This window comes from Rousettus aegyptiacus, unplaced genomic scaffold (assembly GCF_014176215.1).
Source record: "Rousettus aegyptiacus isolate mRouAeg1 unplaced genomic scaffold, mRouAeg1.p scaffold_m13_p_3, whole genome shotgun sequence".
NCBI lineage: Eukaryota > Metazoa > Chordata > Mammalia > Chiroptera > Pteropodidae > Rousettus > Rousettus aegyptiacus.
In genome coordinates, this window is record NW_023416306.1 from 79,720,200 (window position 1) to 79,739,697 (window position 19,498).

A 19,498-nucleotide genomic window follows, 5' to 3' on the forward strand; every position below is an offset into this window, starting at 1 on the left:
ACTCAAGAACTATTTTTCAGAAAACTCTAATTTCTATACATTTTATTTTTTAAAATTTATTTATTTATTTAAATTGGTTTCAAGTCTACAGTACATTGGTTAGACATCTATATAGTTCATAAAACAATCCCCCCAATTACTCCTTCCCCTGGCCCTCCATTTAGCCATCATATTAATGCTAACTGCATTCCCTGTGCTGTGCTCCCCATCCTCAACTACTAACTACTAATTTGCACTTCTTTAATCCTTCATCTCATTTTCCCAGCCCCTCAACCCCTCTCCCTCCCCTCTGTCTGTCACCAAATTATCCACTATATTTGTGAGTCTTTTTTGATGTTTGTTCTTTTTGTTCCTTAGATCCCACATATCAGTGAAATCATATGGTATTATCTTTCTCTGACTTATTTCACTCAGCAGAAGAATCTCTAGGTCCATCCATGTTGTTACAAATGGTAGGATTTCATTTTTTTTAATCTATACGACTTTTTAAGCATAGTATTAATGCTTATTCTTAATAACAGTACTAAAATGCTCCAAATTATGCCTGTGCTATGAAAGATAGTCATCTTTATGTTAAATGACCTCGAAACTAGATTTTAAACAACTTTAGAGGGTGTAGAAAACATGTTCTTTGCAGAATATGTGGCAGCTCACTGGTTTCTACCCCACTAGTAGCTCCTGTACCTCACAGCACTGTGTGGCAATTGACAATCTCTCAATGGGGAGTGAGGGATCCAACTAGAAGCTGGTTGAGAACAACTGCTTTAAAGTGTACTTAAAGTGTACTTAATTTCTAAATTCTGAAGCAAGTTTAGAACTTGGAACAAAACAGCTCTTTTTGTTTAATAAAATTGTATCAGTGATGAACAGAAAGAGCCCAGGGATACAGAGCTCTGAGTTGAAAGAACGAAACCAGAAATCCACTTCCATTTACAATCTTAGGCAGACCACAACCTCTTTGAAACTGTCTCACCATCTAAAAGGGTAGGGTGACAATACTGATCGATTAGACTGTTACGAGGATTGAATGATAAAAATGTATGTGAAATGCTTTGTGAACCATTAAGATTCATAAAACACAAGTAACAATTATACTGGACAATTACTAACTCACACAAAAAAATTAAAGATTACGAAATCCTTAAAAATAAAAGAATATATTACAATGAAAATCACTCTAAAATTAAATATTTTAATTTTAGGTCATAAAAATAAAACTGTCATATCATGGCACTTTCAAGAACATAAGTTAAAGTCAAATGTTCAATGAAATTTTAAGAATCTATTTCTTTAAATTAATAATTAAATTCATAAGGTTAATGCTAAGGTTAGAATCATCTAAACAGATTAGCCTATGATCTAAGTAGTGGAGCTTAAAATAGCTAAGTTAAAATTTTTCTGAAAAGACAGTAAAAAATTTTAAATACTAGAAATAATTACTGAAATCACTGCAATTAATTTACTATGCTTAATATTTCTGTTTTTCACCCCACAGCTATTAAACATTTTTGGTTGTAACTTTACAAAAAAAGAAATCACAAATAAAAATTATAAACAACCAAAACTATACTGAAGTTTTCTGCTACCAATCCATTTTATGGTAAACACAAAATATTACCCATTAAAGATTGGAAACAAATTAATTACTACAACTTACTGGGTTTATTAAGGATTTTATGGTAGAAAATATTTCAATATCCTTATCTCCTCTGACATAATACACTAAAAAAATGATTAATGAATTCATGAATCAGACAATACCTTAAGAAAATCACTTGAAGTCACTAAAACTAAGGCTTTTATTTAAAAAATAATTTTTTCCTCCTTAAACTATTGTATCATTTTTCTGTCTTTCATAATTCCATCTTTAAAAAAATATATAGAATTGGCTTACCTTAGTCTTAATTATCTCTCTACACACATGTACGGAACATGTTGCAATCAACTTAACAATTCTCCTAGATCTATCTTCCCAAAATCATATTATATGAAAAATATTAAATAATAGCTGACATTTAAAGAATATTTTCAAGCATTCTTCCAAATGTCTTGCTTGCATTAATTCATTTAATTCTCACAATAACCCTATGAGGCAGGTACCTTTATACTTGGATTTTTTGGTGTGGAAACTGGGGAACAAAGATTAAGTCACTTGTGGCAGATCTAGGATTTGATCCCAGCAGTCTAGCTCTGTCCTTCTAAATGTGATAAGATACTAATTTTTTAGTGACTGATCATCAATATTAAAACTGTGAATGGTGCTTCCTTCTGGAGACTCTTTACTTGACTTCCACATACCATACTTCTTAGGTTGCCCTTCAATGGCTGGCTAGTGTTCCCAACATTTTTCTTTGGGCCTGTTGTCTCTGCTCTCTGGTGATCTCATCCATCCTATGCATTCAGTCATAACCTCTAACTAAGACAAGGCATCTGAAATCCACTTCTCAAACATGGCTCTCACTTGGAAGTTAACAAACTCTCAAAAGCAAACCTAAATACTTGGAGCCATAAAACTCAATCAAAATCGACATCATAAACAATTTCCTTCAAACCTGCACTGTCCTCCTCTTATCTTTGTCTTTCCTCCAGTTGTTCAGATTTATTCCTGACCCTCTTTCTCCTTCACAGCCACCTGGTGCCAAGTTCTGCCCTAGCTCCCATGTTGCTTGTATCCATTCCTTCCTTTTAATTCTCATTCACTATATCACAATCACTTTATTTTCTAGCTGGAATACCAAAATCAGTTCCTGGCCTCATTTTACTAGTCCAACTCTAACATGACCAGCCTAACAGATCTGTGTGCTATCTGAATTGGTTATTCACCAAAAGCGTATAATAGTTCCCACTGATTGCTAAATGACAAAAACTTCTTAACCTACCCCTCAAGACTATCTATGATCTATATTCAAATAATAATTTTTGAGTTTTTTCTTTCATTCTTACATCTTTTGATGTTCCAGCTCGAGATTACTTGCTATTTCTCAAACAGAGTCTGGTGTGTTCTGGCTTCTGTGTTTCTGTTCAAGCACATTTTACACCAAAATCTTACCCAACCTCAAATGTCCATGTCAAAAGTCACTCATCTCAGCTTATATTCCTGACTCTCTCATAAAAAGACGTGCCTTCTCGCCCCGTCTCACCTCTCTAAATTTTCCCTGTATTATTATTGTGCTTCTCTTTTGCACTTATCACAACCTAACTTATTATAGCTATTTATACATTGGTCTTTTCTTTAACATTCTCCAGGAGATTTGTAGACATCTTGGTTGCAAGCACTATATTTTAGTCATCTTTGTATCCTCTTTCTTCCTCTCACCAAAGACTACCACAATACCTTGACTCAACATATGTTTCTGATTTAAATCAGGGCAGGGTGCTTATTAGTGAGAGCAAATAAAAACTTTTATCCTCACCCTAAGAACATGTGTTTTTATCTTACATTTCTTCTTCCATCTTAGCAGCCCACCCTGCTCTCCAGCTCTCCCACCTACTACACTCACCATATGCAAACATACTGTGTGCTTTGTATTACTCAGAGGTAGAAGCAGACTGCATTTTTTCTCAATGATTCAGTGTTATTGAATAGATTTATCACAGTCTCTGGGGAATTCTGAATCAGATCCTCCCTCCCAATCAGCTCTGACTAGTGCTGTAGTGAAGCAAGCGTTCCCAGCAGTGATATATTTCTCCTGGTAAAATAGTAACAAGGAATAAAGAGAACTGCTTTAAAATGAGGCCTTACATGGACAGAGGAAGAGCTTACAGACGCTAGAGAGGTAGAAACACAACAGAGACTAATCAGTCTAAAGAGCAAAAACGTGTCATTCTTGGTTCTGCACACAGGACACAATCAGTCATGTGGAGTCCTGATATATTTAGACTTGCGAGTTAAGTGCTGGAGACTTCTTTATTAAGGAAAATATACAACAGAAGCAGAAGTAGATAAAACAACATAATGAACTTCCATGTACTTCTCAGATTCAAAAACTATCACCTCATAGCCAATCATATTCATTTGTACTCCCATCGCTATTAATTTTAATAATGTCTTTATTGAGATATAATTTACATTTCATATAATTCAACCATTTAAAGTATATGGTTCAATGGTTTTTAGTACATATAGGATAGCAACCATCACCACAATCAAATTTAAAACATTCTCATCATTCTAAAAAGAGACCCTGTACTCATTAAAAGTTACTACCGATTTACTCCCACCTCAGGTAACTGCAAATCCACTTTCTGTCTCTATAGATTTGTCTATTCTGGATATTTCATATTAATGGAATCATGTAATATGTTGTCTTTTATAACTAACTGGCTTCTTCTACTTAGCATAATGTTTTCAAAAGCCATTCCTGTTGTAGCAATATCAGTACTTCATTTCCTTTTATTGCCAAGTGATATTTCATTGTATGGATAGACCACATTTATTTATCCTTTCATCAGTTGATAGACATACAATTTGTTTCTACGTTTTGGCTATTATAAATAATGCTGCTATAAATAGCAGTGTTTAAGTTTTTGTGTAGACATGTGTCTTCACTTTTCTTGGGTATACACTTAGGAATGGAATTATTGGGTCAAATGGCAACTTTATGCTCAACTTTTTTCAGGAACTGCAGGCCACAGCACATGCTATGGTCCGGTCCAAAGTGGCCAGACCATAGCATATTCCTATAAACAATATTTTCGGATTCCAATTTCTCCACATCCTCACTAGTACTTGCTATTGTTCATCTTTTTGATTGTGGCCATCCTAGAGAATTTGATTTGTACTTCTCTGATGACTACTGACTTTCATGTGCCTATTGACCATTTGTTATCTTCTTTGGAGAAACATCTATTCAGATCCTTCACCCATTTTTCAATTGGTTGTTGCTGTTTTTGTTGTTACCATAATTATTGTTGAGTCACATCTAAGGATGACACATCCGAAGAGGAAACATGGCAGGCACCAGAGCCCTGCTAAAGCAAACTCCATAATGTCAGGCCTTGCACAACAGCTCCTCCACTGGTCACGGATGGTCACCACAACCAATCAGTCCAAGGGTCAGTCCCTCTCATTGACAAGAAAAGAGCAACCAAGGCTCAATTACAAAAGGAGGGCACACACAACCCATACAAGGGACATACCTGGAGCACCCAGCTCAGGTGATCAAGGAAGACTGTCCCACTGGGACCCACAGCACGCCTACTACATAAGGACACTCTACTAAAACCAGGAGACATAGCAGCCCTACCTAATATATAGAAACAAACACAGGGAGGTAGCCAAAATGGGAAGACAAACATGTCCCAAATGAAAGGCCAGAATAAAGCTCCAGAAAAAGAACTAAACAAAATGGAGATGAGCAGATGCAGAGTTGAAAACACTGGTTATAAGGATACTCAATAAACTTGAAGAATAGATGAACTCAGAGAAAATTTAACAGAGACAGAAAACATAAAAGTGGAGATAGAAAACATAATAAAGAACCAGTCAGAAATGAAGAATACAGTAACTGAAATGAAGACTGCCTTAGGAGGATTTAACGGTAGATTAGATGAAGCAGAGGATAGAATCAGTGATTTAGAAGATAAGGTAGCAGAAAACACCCAATCAGAACAGCAACAAGAAAAATAATCCCCTAAAACAAGGACAGTTTAAGGGACCTCTGGGACAACATCAAGCATATCAACATTTGCACCATCTGGATATCACAAGGAGAAGGTAGAGTAAAAGGAATTGAAAACCTAGTTGAAGAAATAATGACTGAAAACTTCCCTAACCTGGCAAAGGAAATAGACTAGGAAGTGCAGAGAGTTCTAAACAAGATGAACCCAAGAGGCTCACACCAAGACTCATCATAATTAAAATACCCAAAGTTAAAGACAAAGAGAGACTCTTAAAAGTAGCGAGAGAAAAGCAGTTAGTTACCTACAAGGGAGCTCCCATAAGACTGTCAGCTAATTTCTCAAAAGAAACTTTGCAGGCTAGAAGGGATTGGCATGAAATATTCAAAGTAATAAAAAGCAAGCACCTACAACCAAGATTACACTACTCAGTAAAGCTATCATTTAGAACTGAAAGATAGACAGAGCTTTCCAGATAAGAAAAACCTAAAGGAGTTCATCATCACCAAGCTAGTATTACAGGAAATGTTAAGAGGGACTTCTTTAAAAGGAAGAAAAAAGATTAAAAATATGAATAAAATGGCAACAACTACATATCTATCAATAATTACTTTAAATGTAAATAGATTAAATGCTCTAATCAAAAGACATAGGGTGGCTGAATGGATACGAAAAAAGACCTTACATATGCTGTCTACAAGAGACTCACTTCAGATCTAAGGGCATACATAGACTGAAAGTAAAGGGATGAAAAAAGATACTTCATGAAAATGGAAACAAACAAAAATCTAGGGTAGTAATACTTATACAAAATAAACTTTAAAACAAAGGCTATAACAAGAGACGAAGAAGACCCAGTTACCGCACTTCTGGGTATTTATCCAAAACAGTACTTTGAAGGGACATGTGCATCTATATGATCATTGCAGCTTTATTTTTAATAGCCAAGATATGAAATAACTTGGGTATCCATCACTGGATAAATGGATAAAGAAGAGATGGTATATATATGCAATGGAATATTACTTAGCTTAAAAAAAAGAATGAAATCTCACCATCTGCAACATCATGGATAAATATGGAGGGTATTGTGCTCAGTGGAGAAAGTCAGGCAGAGAAAGACAAATGCATATGTAGAATTTATAGAACAGGATAAACAAACAAGAGAAACACGCCCATAGATACAGAGAGCATTTTGATGGTTGTCAGGCTGGGAGGTGGGGGCCGGTGGGTGAAGGGGGAAGAGGATTAAGAGGTACAAATTGGTAGTTACAAAATAGTCACAGAGAAGTAGAATATAGTATGGGGAATATACTCAGTAGCATTGTAATAGCTATGTATGGTATCAGATGGGTACTGGATTTACTGGGGTGATTACTTCATAAGTTATATAAATGTCTATTCACTGTGCTGTACACTTGAAACTAATATAATATTGTATGTCAACTATAATTGGAAAAATACATATGAAATTATTTTTGTAATTAGCTGAATGAATAAAGGAATGAATAATCTTTATGCTTATCACCATAATTAAGCAGGTCTCAGTCAGGTCAGCAATACATTATTTAGCCTTGAGATACCATACCTACTTTAGTCAAATTATAATCATAGAATATAATTTAGACTTTTCACCAATTCAACTGACTTTTCTCCTTAATTGCTTCATTTATAACCACCTAACTAAAACTGAATTATCACAATCACAGTTTCTACTTTTCCTCTAAGGCCTGATCGAACCACGCCTCCAATTCCCCCTCACCCCCATCCCAGCCCCCAACCCCAAACCTAAACCTCCTGGACACTGTCAACCTCACTTAAAATGCCTACATATTTTTCATTCTGTGTGTTTGAGCTATCTGTTAATAAATATTCTTTTCACATTTGTTAGGAATGTGAACAATATAAACACTATCATAAGTTCAAATCACAGAGTTAATTGAGAAATCTATAAAAATTAAGCTGTTGATTTTAAATTAATCTTCTAAAAGAATTGAGGGCATGTAAAATAATTTTTGGAAAAAGTATACAGATTTGCTGTCTTTTCCTTAGTGTGGAAAGCCTGAGATTTAAGAACAAAAACTAATAGGAAACATATGGAAACGACCAGTAACAAGATGAAATCTTGGCCCAAATATGACCTGCCACGTTTTACATAGTAGTGTGTTGTCAAACAATAGATGAGATTTTTTTTCAATATTGTCAAAGCATGACTTAAAACACAACATTTTAAAAAAATCTGAAGTATAACGAAATAAATCTTGTGAGTTCTTTGTAAAAACTTAATGGAAAACACTATTTTGAGGAAATAAAAACAAATTCCAAGATTCATTTTACCTTATTAGTTTGTACAAGCTTGAAACAATCTCCAAAAGAATTAACTCAAAGTTCACTGCCAAGAGACACAAGTTAACTTTCTGTTTAAAATATTAAAACATTAGTATTAAAATATAGCATTTAAACAGTTAATTGCTACTCTTCAGGAGAGACAGCTCCGTGAAATCAGGAAATTTTCTACATCTGCAAAATAAAGACAATACTAATGGTCAGCAGAAGTTCCTAATTCCATTTTAAGACTATAAAATTATTTGTTGTATTACTAAAAACAGACAAATAAGAGATGTATCTTCTGAAGACAAGACACCGAATTCTATAATCAAGAGATTAATTTTTATTTCAAAGGCTATTAGAAGCCATTCTAGTGAGTATATTTGGGAGGAAGGTAAGAAAGGAGCTAGCTGATAGAAAAGAGGTATAATTCTTTGTATGGAAAAGTGATATATTTAATCTGTGTAACCAATGACAATCTGTTTCATTAAAAAACAGACGCAAAACATTATATGTTTTTAATCCTAGATCCTTGTCTTAATGAAGTTAGGAAGCACTGGTGTGAATACAAGTTTCAGACAACGAAAGTCTCAAGATGACTCTGAGTTCCACCTTAAATTGCTGAGACACTGAGCTTCATGTTACAGTGGACCTTAATTTGAGGAATTCTTTGGCATGAAAATGAAAATAAAAACAGTAATCAGTACATGCTGTTTCCTTTAGTTTTGTTTGCCTTTCACATTAGAGGAAATTCTTGCCACACCTCAAACCAAATTTAAGAGGAAAAGAAAGAAGTAAGCCACATAAATCTGACCAAGAACACAAGCATCTTAATTTGAATCCACAAAGTTTTGGATAATGAAAAGAAATACATGATTTTAACTCAACCCAAGTGTTTTCCAGGCAGATTATATTTGCTTAAATTGCTACAGTAATTCAAGAGACAGCCCTGTTTGGACATACAGTTACTGTGGATTTTTAAGAGACTCAGTTAAAGAATTTAGGAATTTCTGATTCATTTACGGGATTTTCAAATTCATCAATCCATGAAAACTAAAGCAAACTCAACAGGTATGACGATAAAATAATTTTCCATTTTAAAAGAAGTATTCCTACTGTTAAAAATTTTAAAAGTATGTTTGATTTAACATTAAAATAGATTTGCAGCCATAAAAGCACAATTTTTGGAAGAAATATCTGATAAAAGTGACATTAAAAATTTGATTAGCCAAAATATTCAGGGAAAGAAATAGTATAGTGAATTTCATTTTCTAACTTAAGATCTACCCAATACATAATCTTTGTTTATATGTACTTTTTTGTTTGTTTTGAATGAAAGATTCTTAGGTTAATGGAATAATTTTCTGTCTCTCTCTCTCAACTTTAAAAGATAAAAAATTGGCAAATGCCTTTAAGCCATACATCTGAGCAGTGCTAGAGATTCTGGTAATAAGGAAAATGGGTATTTGTATAAATTTCACTAGAAATTTTCTCAAAATTTTTCTATTTGACCAAATAGCTGATAATAGATTGTTTTTGTTTTCATTTGCCTGTTTCTCAAAGAGAAGATATGAGTGCTTTATCTAGTACTGAAGGATTTAGTTTCTTGAGTTTCAGTTAAAATTTAAATGCATTATGGCTTAAAATAATTTTGAGACTTTCATACTTTTAATAGCAAAAGAGTCTTACTTTCATAAGCTCTGGGTATAATACAGATGCACACTAATTTTACAGAATTAAATTTAAAACTGCTTTGGAAAAAATTCTGAACCATATACTAATACTTGGTTTCTTATATTTTAGTTTCTGTGGCATACCAATAAAACAATTAAGTCTTTAAAATAGTAAAATGAATTTCCTGATGAAAGCACAAGTGCTTTTTTTCCAAGTAGGGAAAATGTTATGACACAGAAACTTTTATAGCTATAAAATGAAAAATTCACATTGAGATAATTTTTTAAAACTGGTAATATGTATTTTACTTTGCTTTAACTTTCTTTTTCACATTTGTTATTTTTCTACTACATAATATAATAGGAAAGTGAAGGATATAGTATATTGTGATGGAGAAATATTCAGTAGAAAAGAGAACAACCATGCTCTCTGTGATTGTTCATTTAAAGAAATCACTGTAGTGATATAAATGCCTAGATTTCTAGGCATTAGTAGTGATAAGCATTGTTAACAAAATGGAATCTATAAATTATTAATTCAATCATTCACTCAACACACTTTTGAGCATTTATATACCATGCATTGTACTTGATACTATCAAAAATTAGAGGTCAGGAAATGAGATGATTGACAGTGAGTTATACTATTTTGCTATGAGTTATCCTTTAGGGAACAAGGCATAAATTGCAGTACATGAAAGCTTAGAAATAATAAAAATATGCTTAGCAAATATTTGGCTGGGAAGAGATTAGTTAAATGAAAAATTTGGATACAAATAAATGAGATCTTCATAACAGTGAAAATTATCAGGGGTGAAGGTAAGAGTAACAGGAATAGAAAATAATGAATATATGGACAGAAATGGGATAGATTTCAGACCAGAAAGCTGCACTCAATGATATTAGTTCAGATTTAGAAGAAAAATCTTTCTTCTTAGATGGTCAAGAAGATCGAAAGCAGACAGCACTAAGAATTCCTTTATTTCCAGGGAGGCCCCATCATGAGGTCTTGATTCTAAGTCAAAGGTAAGCAATTAAGTATAGGATCGAAAGTATCATCCAGGTCTCTTTTTCTCCCAATAATTTCTCATAATTATTAAACAACAGAGTCGTTACTTTAATTCTCAAATGTAATATTACATTAATGATTTCTAATGTTTTTAACACAAGGATAAAATCCAGAATTCTGATGAGCAACATTCTTTTCAAAGTTCAACTGTATAACAGTAAGCTTCCCCACATGGCCTGATCCTATGCAGCTACATATCTCTGCCTCTGCTTCCACTTTCATCTTTCTGGGACAGAGCAACCTTACAGAACCCCCACTTCATGATGCAGTAAGACTAACATGAAGTATGGCAATAATTCGAAAAGTTAATACCCTATACTATAATGAGTATAATAAAATACTATAAATCTAATACATAAATTATCAACTAGTGAATAAAATGTATAGAATGTTCTATACCCATTCCTGCTAACCTCCCAATGTCTGGGTTAAATGATGCCTCTAAAGACTTTCCTGTCTCACCTAAGCAGGGTTAAGCCACTGACTCCCAAAGCACTGGTGTTACTGCTGTAAACCATATTTCCTTTGCCTGAGAATATGGTTTACTGTGTTGTGCCTTTCTCATCCACTAAACTGTATGCTCTTTACAGAAGGGACCATGCCTTCACATCCTCTTTATTTCTATATTTCCCACCAAGCAGAGTGCCTCATCCCTAGAAATAATTCAAGACAAGCATTAACTGAAGTAACTCAATCCAATTAAACTATTAACAGTTGTAAGATGCTTTCCTAACCATGCTCATACACATATTTAGTATAGGTCACTAACTTCAGCAGATGAAAAAGCACTCCCAAAGAGAGACACTGGGAGCTTCCTGGCCTTCCATCTGGTTCAGCCAGCACTGAATACTAACTACCCTCTGGAATAAGACCACACTCCTTCACATTTCCTCCTCTAGAACTCTTTCCTACTTCATGCACAAACACTGTCATGTGAAGATCATGCTCAACTGTATTAAAGAATTAAATTAGGTATTCATTCCCAGAGTGTAGGTTCCTTAGGTCAGAATTCAGGCCCTCCAGATTCTGGTCCAGATTGCCTCTAACAGCTTTACTTTGCTCCTTCAACAGTTAGCCACCAGTTCCCAAACACCCCGCCCTTTGTTGCTTACATATTTTTGCTCATCTCTTATATCTGAAAATACTCTTCTCTCCCTTTATGAGCACCCTAATATTTTTTCAAAGTCTTATTCAAATAGGACATTGTCCATGATTCCCATAGACAGAAGGGACAATGGATGGAGTCTATTTAGATTTACAATAGAAAACTATGAGTTTCAAAATCACAGATTGTTAAAAAAGATCAAACCATTGCTATTTCTATAGGTAGGGATAAGACTAAATTTAAGAAAACATATAAAAGTAAATGATTGTTTGATCTCATTTTCTTGGTAAAAATAGGAAGCAAGGTCATCATCCAAAACCAATGGGGAATAAGGTTTTAGAGTCTTGTCTAGGAGAAAGGGAAAGGAATGGACTAAGCAGATGTTACTGGGCAGCACTTGAGAAGTCATGAATTTAAAACGAAACCAGTTGGCATGGTCCTGGGTTTCTTTTAGCATATCCAGCTGCCTGAGTCAGTCTGAGAGTAGGTGGAGAACTGAACCAGAGCTGGAGTTTAGCAGAAGAGTATGAGAATGTAAGGGGCCAGAAAGCTTAAGGCATGCGCAAAAGAGTGACAACAGTGATACATAATGGGATCTAGGTTGGTAAGAAAGAATTAAGTGTACTGGGAAGTATGGATAAAAGGCACTGAAAAAACAGGATCAATATATTTTAGGTACTAATAAGTTGAAGAATTTTTGCAGTTAAGAGTTACTATATGGAGCAAATTATGAAGAAAGAAGATACTGGTCAGGTCAGAGTGTGAAAGGGTTGCAGCACCAGTAATGATGACAAGATCCATGGTGTGGGTGCAGGAATGGTGAGGAAGACTGGAGGAAATATAACTGAAGGAAAAAGATCAAGGGCCTCTGACTCTACTTAAATAACTACTTAAAATTCCAAATATACACAGTATTTACATTCTACAAAGTTCTAGTTTCTGACAAGGGAGAAGAAACTGAGATGTTTGGGTCTACAGCAGCCTTTCTAATTGAGATTCTATTAGAGAAAATGATTTAAGTAACTATTTTCTCAATTATCCCAATGATGAAAAGTACCTAGTACCATTCTAGATAAATAGGAGATAAAACATTTCATTATATACAATGATGTGTTAGAACACTAATTTTCTCATGAAACCCTGGATGAGAAAGACAAAGAAAAATGAACTCAGAATAAAAGTATGCTGCTGCTTCTTTTTTAACTATTTTCTAAATAACATACTTATTCCATCTGGTTCACTTTCCAATTTGCAAAGCACAATCACATGCATATCTCATATGACCCTAACAACTATCAGGTGGGAAAAGCAGGCAAGCAATTATAAATCTCAATTTATTGACGAGGCAAGAGGCAGATTTGGTGACTTGACCATCATAAGTGACAGGATGAAATGAAGGTTTTCAGGCTCCTCATTTAGTACGCAATCCACCATTCACTACAACTTCAAGTTTCAGCAAAAGTGTTAATTATCTGTCTTTTCCAAGCTGAGAGCTCACATCTTTACAATCCTACCTCTCACACACTTCCTTCCATGCACTGCATTATACATTTCTCTGATTTTCCACTAGACTTAAACTCCTGGGAGACAGAACAGAGTGTTTTTAATATCCATATTAAACTTAACTCAAAAATATTAGTAGAAAGAAGGAAGCTAGAAAAGTAATAAAAAATTCAGAGAATAACCTATTAGAACCTAAAACTTGGTAGAATGTAAATATCATATTTTCACATTTTAAGTCATTCATGTAGACTCAGAGATGAAATAATTGGATTTTGGAAACTGTTTCATAGGGAAAAGCTGAAGTCATGGTTAGACTTGGACAGAAAATACGAGGAGGAAACATGATAGCTATTTTTAATATCTCAAACTCTCAAATAAAAGGAAATGTTTCATGTTTTCCAAAGGGCAAAAAAGAGCATCAGCAAACAGAAGTTGCAGTGGAAAATTTTTGGTTAATATTAAGAAAGAATCTCCTAGATAAATGATCTCTAACTAAATCACGGGGTCTCTCCTCTCATCAGTAGTGGCCATTACTGGGGGAGCAAGCAGTCTGTGAGAACACTCAGCATTTAGAATGAGGGAAACACCAGCTTTGGGGTTGAGATCATACTATCACTGCAAAATCTACAGTAAGCAAGACAAACTGAGATTCTCTTACAAGATGGCTATTTGTTTAATTCAATGCAATATGTGACTTTAAAAAGAAAAAATCTCCTTACTGGTACTTAAACATTAATTTTGGCTTGAGCATTGCTCATTCATTCTGGACATTCTTTCATATATTTCAATACCAATATAGATGCTATGTTTTATATAATTGGTAATTTATACAAGAATTATTCTAAGTGTCACTCACTTTTATATTTCCTTTTTCCTTGCACTAGGACAAAAGAGAATATGGGTTTTTTAAGTACAGTATGTGTCTTTTTCTTCTTTCTTGGAGTCAAAGTATATTGCCAATATGAAAATTATCAATGGGATGAAGATTATGATGAAGAGCCAGATGATGACTACCAACCAGAATTTCAAATGCGTCAAAATGTAGACTATGGAGTATCTTTTTATCAGCACCCTTTAGGCTGTGCCAGTGAATGCTTCTGTCCACCTAACTTTCCATCATCAATGTATTGCGATAATCGTAAACTCCAGACTATCCCACATATTCCAGCACACATTCAGCAAGTCTATCTCCAGTTCAATGAAATTGAGGCTGTGACTACAGATTCATTCATCAATGCAACTCATCTTAAAGAAATCAATCTCAGCCACAACAAAATTAAATCCAGAAAGATTGAGCATGGTGTGTTTGCTAAGTTGTCAAATCTAGTACAACTTCACCTACAGCATAACAATTTAGAAGAATTTCCTTTTCCTCTTCCTAAGTCTTTGGAAAGACTTCTTCTTGGTTATAATGAGATCTCCAGACTGCAGACAAATGCAATGGATGGGCTAATAAACTTGACCATGCTCGATCTCTGTTATAATCACCTCGATGATCCCATGTTACAAGAAAAAAATCTTGCTAAAATGGAAAAATTAATGCAGCTCAATTTATGTAATAACAAATTAGAATCAATGCCTCCTGGCTTGCCTTCTTCACTTATGTATCTCTCTTTAGAAAATAATTCAATTTCTTCTATACCAGAAAATTACTTCAACGAACTTCCAAAACTTCATGCTCTAAGAATGTCACACAATCAACTACGAGACATTCCATATAATATTTTTAATCTTTCCAACCTTATAGAGCTCAATGTTGGACACAACAAACTGAAGCAAGTATTCTATATCCCAAGAAATTTAGAACACCTATACCTAGAAAATAATGAAATTGAAAGTACGTAAAATTTCATTATATTTTAAAGACAAAGAATAGTATCTTGATCTTTTAAATAATGAATTTCTACAAATCTATGTTTTACACATTCCTGATAATGGTTGCTTTAAAGCTGGCTAGGCAAATGATAGAAATTGGCTCTAAAGAAAGTCGCTCTATGAAGTTTATAGTCTTTCCTATTAAATTTTATCACCTTTAATATTGAGAAATTGTACTGTTGAATATGAGTACTTTGAATAGTGGGATTGTAAGTGATTTTCCATTTTTTTATACTTGAGATTGTATCTAAGAATTTATTACTTTATTACTTAAATAATTACTAAATGCCAATGAAGACATCATTTATTTTGACACTATAAAATTCATTCATAGTTTCATTTCCCTCATTTTATTTTTTAATTATTGTAAAAATAATTAAACCTAATTCTACTTTTAAGTATTCTAATTAATAAAACTATATCTATATAAGATTTTAATAAAATTCAATATAGGATTATGAATGTAATATAGCAGGATTAATTTTTAACTTATATTTTTCAGATATCAATATTACAGTGATGTGTCCATCTGTTGACCCACTATATTACCACCATTTAACATACATTCGTGTGGACCAAAATAAGCTAAAAGAGCCTATAAGTTCATACATTTTCCTCTGCTTCCCCCACATACATAGTATTTATTATGGTGAACAAAGAAGCACTAATGGTCAAACAATACAACTGAAGACCCAAGTTTTAGGGAGACTTCAAGATGATGCTGATAGTGAAGAACATGATGATCGTCACGAAGGCCCAGAACAAGAAGGAACAGAAGAAAATGTTGACCCTCACTATTATGGAAGTCAAGAATGGCAAGAAACTATATAGGTGTACATTTATGACTCTACAAAATCTTACAGCTCATAGTAAGACATCTAGAATTGTCTTAGTATAAGATAAAATATTTGAATGTGAATTACATAGGATTAGAACTTACGCAAAATGATACAAGTCTTTAGAAATATAAATTAGAATGACAAGTGGGAATCAAAAACTAATTTATCATGTTGAGAAAATGTTAATAGGCTACTTCTATTAACAGTAATTTTTCTAAAAATGATGAAAGAAATAGCATTGGAAGCTGAGAACTGTAAGCTATTTGCTTTGAATTACTATGAGAATAGTGTTTAAATGCTAGGAGGTCACATTAATGTAACGGCAGCATTCATTTAAGGAATAGATTATTTTCTTTAACCTGATCTCCAGAACAGCTTTCATACTGATATTTGAGATCTTATCACCATGACGTACACGCCCCCCCCACCCCCGGCCCTAACCAATTAGAGCATGAAATATTTTTGATTTTCAAAAGAAGCCCTCCTACTAAGGATCTAAGGTATGGAGATTCATGAAATCAAAGAGTCTTGTTTTTCTCTCAGAGCCAAAACAACAAACTTTTAAACCCTGTGTTTGGATAACTAAAAAACACCAAATTATCTCATCACATTCTATATTCAGCAAGTTTCAGAAACTGTCCAAAATAATCTTTACTGTGTTCCATTTTAACTGGGATAAATATTTTTTTTTTATTGTAAATTCACTAGAGAACGTTTTGTTTTAGTTACATAAAGATTTCCTAATACCTGCTTTGTTCACAAGGTTAAGTTAATGTTAGCACAAGAAAGTTGATTATCAACATTTTTAAACACTTTGATTATTCTTGCATAATTAGTTAGAAACCTATATATAATAGCTAATGTTTATTTGCATATTATTAAAGTTGGATAGAGTTTAAAACTTGGACAGGATTTAAAATTTTGTTCAAAACCTTAAAAATCAAACTATTTAATCTATTATTTTGAAATATTTTAAGTATGCCTTATAAATGAAGATGATCTAATTGCTGTGATAAATTTCCTTGATTTACCAAGCTAACATTTTATAGAATTCCTCAATAAAAAATGAGCACAAATCTGGGGCTGCCTATACAGGGAACCCAAAGAACAAACAGTAACAATTTGGACAATACACAAAGACCAGACAAGTAAAATTACATTTTAGAAGCAGTTTTCAAGTGGTGAGTCTTTATTTTTCTGGAGATGACGGTTTAAAATGAAGCTTCAAATGCATTTTATAACTTTGAGTAGGTTATTAGCACTTAGCTAAAAAGGACACCCACCTGTCCTCAGGGACAAGCTCAACAATCCAGAATGAACACAGACAACACTCCATTTATTCATTTAAATAACATTCATTGAGTCACTTGGTGTGTAGGACTTAGCAATGAGAAGTCAAAAAATAGAGTACCTATGTGAACCTATGATACCATAAGATACAGGTGTGAGGGTAAAGTCCAAGCAAAATGCTAGTGATGTGGGTAAAGCTCACATTTTTCAACAGAGATTTAAAAAAAGTTTTTTTTAAGGACTACTTACCCCTTTATTGATTTTTTAAAACTAGGGTTATAAATTTATACATCTATTATGAGCCAATATGTATAAAATACTATAGGTGTTTTAGGAGATGAGACTATTTCTTACCCAGAATAATTTAAGTGAATAAGGGACCATTACAGAAAGCAAATCAAAGCCACAATGAGATACCCCTTCACATTCACAGGCTGTCTATAATGAAAAAGACAAATAACAAGTATTAGCAAGGAGATGGAAAAAGTGGAACCCTCATGTAACACTGGTAGGGATATCAAATGGTGTAGCAGCTTTAGAAAGCAGTCTGGCAGTTCTTCAGTTACCTGTGATATAGCAATTCCACTGCTAGGTGTATACCCAAGAGAACTGAACACATATGTTCACACAAAAACATGGACACAAATGTTCACAGCAGCACTATACATTAACAGCCAGAAAGCACCCAAATGTCCATCAATTGATGGACTTATAAAGAAAATGTGGTATATCCACACAATGGAATATTATTCAGCCAAAAGAAGGAATGAAGTAATAATACATACTGCAACATGGATGAACCATAAAATATTATGCTAGTGAAAAGTTAGTCATAGAAGACCACATATTATATCGACCCTTTTATATGAAATGTCCAAAACAGGCAAATCTAGAGAGACAAAGATATTATTGGCTGCCTGGGACTAGGGGACAGGGAAATAGAGGGAAAGTGGAGAGTGATTGATAATGGGTAAAGGATTTCTTTTTGGGGTGATGAAATTATTCTAAAATTGATTGTGGTGATGGCTGCACAAATCTGAAAATACTAAAAATTATTGAATTGTACACTTTAAAATGATGAATTGTATAAGATGTGAATTATCTTGATAAAGCTGTTATTAAACAACTCATTCTAACACAAGGAAGAAAGAAATAAAATGCTAAAATGGCAGTGGCTATGAAAAGAAATGTAACTTCTGGGTGGGGATGTGGTGAAGGAAGATGTGTGAGTAGGAACTGACTGGCAAGAGTGGAAAAAGCACACTCCCAGGGCAAGATTAATATAGAGATGTGGCAATTACTTATTTCATCTCTTATATAAGCCTGACTTCATATGTCTAACTAAGCTAGATGACTTTAAGTTATTTAACTCCTGGGATCCTCCCTTCCGTATTTCTACAAGGAAGGTGTTTCTCATAGGAAATGCTATGAGGATAAAGAGAATTAGTGTGTATAACAAAGATAAATGCTTTAACAAATTCCATGACAGTGACACATATCCAACAAGCAGGAATCATTATTTCAGCATGTCCAGCCCAGCAACCTGCTAGATCTATTTTCTTCTCCAGATGTCAGCTATGTTTCATACATCTCTCTTGGAGGCCCCAGGACAGAGTCAGTACTTCTCAGGTTCTTTCCAAGATTCTTTTCAGATTCCTTCCAAGATTCTAGTCATATAAAAGATAGTGAACTTTACTAAAGATTTCATTAGGGAGAGGGGGAAGGGTACTTAAAACTTATATGCACAACGAACATATTCCAAGTGACTATCTCATAGTTCAGCTTTCCAAAGCACCTCTGGACGGCCTGCTAGGAAGCAAAGCGGGGTTTCCTCCAGCCCCTCATAAGGCACTCTGGTGGGAGTAAGGTCAAACTCCTGCATATCAAGAAGAAGAGATATACTCTGCTCTGGCTCCTCCCTCCAAAGGCATGTATATGCAAACACAATGCAAATGAACTTCAGCTGCAGGGCCCACTGAGAAGGCAGGTTAACAACCATATTTTGTTACTTGAAAATTCCCTAAGGAACTCATACCCACCCCCATGTTTTTCTCATTAAAAACGAAACAAAACAAATAATCCCCATCGCTTTCTCTAGGAGAAAGTGAGGAATAAAGTACTTCATCAACTAGCACATTAAGATTAAAACAGATATTTATAACAGGAAGGAAAAAGATAAAAACCCATCTATTATCTC

At 34.0% G+C, this 19,498-nt stretch overlaps 2 protein-coding genes across 6 annotated transcripts in view; one reads left to right on the forward strand and one right to left on the reverse strand.

The window, feature by feature from the left end:
* The window catches only part of LOC107502051 (centromere protein P), a 197,229-nt gene that overhangs the window by 106,679 nt on the left and 71,052 nt on the right, over window positions 1-19,498 (reverse strand). The window lies entirely within an intron of this gene.
* On the forward strand, window positions 8,206-18,472 carry OMD (osteomodulin). Of its 3 annotated transcripts, none has more exons than XM_016128840.2 (4): window positions 8,206-9,018; window positions 10,559-10,646; window positions 14,182-15,134; window positions 15,675-18,472. In XM_016128840.2, exons 1-4 carry the CDS (start codon window positions 8,994-8,996, stop codon window positions 16,001-16,003), a joined length of 1,395 nt encoding a protein of 464 aa, XP_015984326.1. In that variant the 5' UTR covers window positions 8,206-8,993; the 3' UTR covers window positions 16,004-18,472. The 3 variants fall into 3 exon arrangements, with proteins under 3 accessions (XP_015984326.1, XP_015984327.1, XP_015984328.1); XM_016128841.2 differs by having other exon boundaries at window positions 10,610-10,646; XM_016128842.2 differs by lacking the exon at window positions 10,559-10,646 and having other exon boundaries at window positions 8,209-9,018.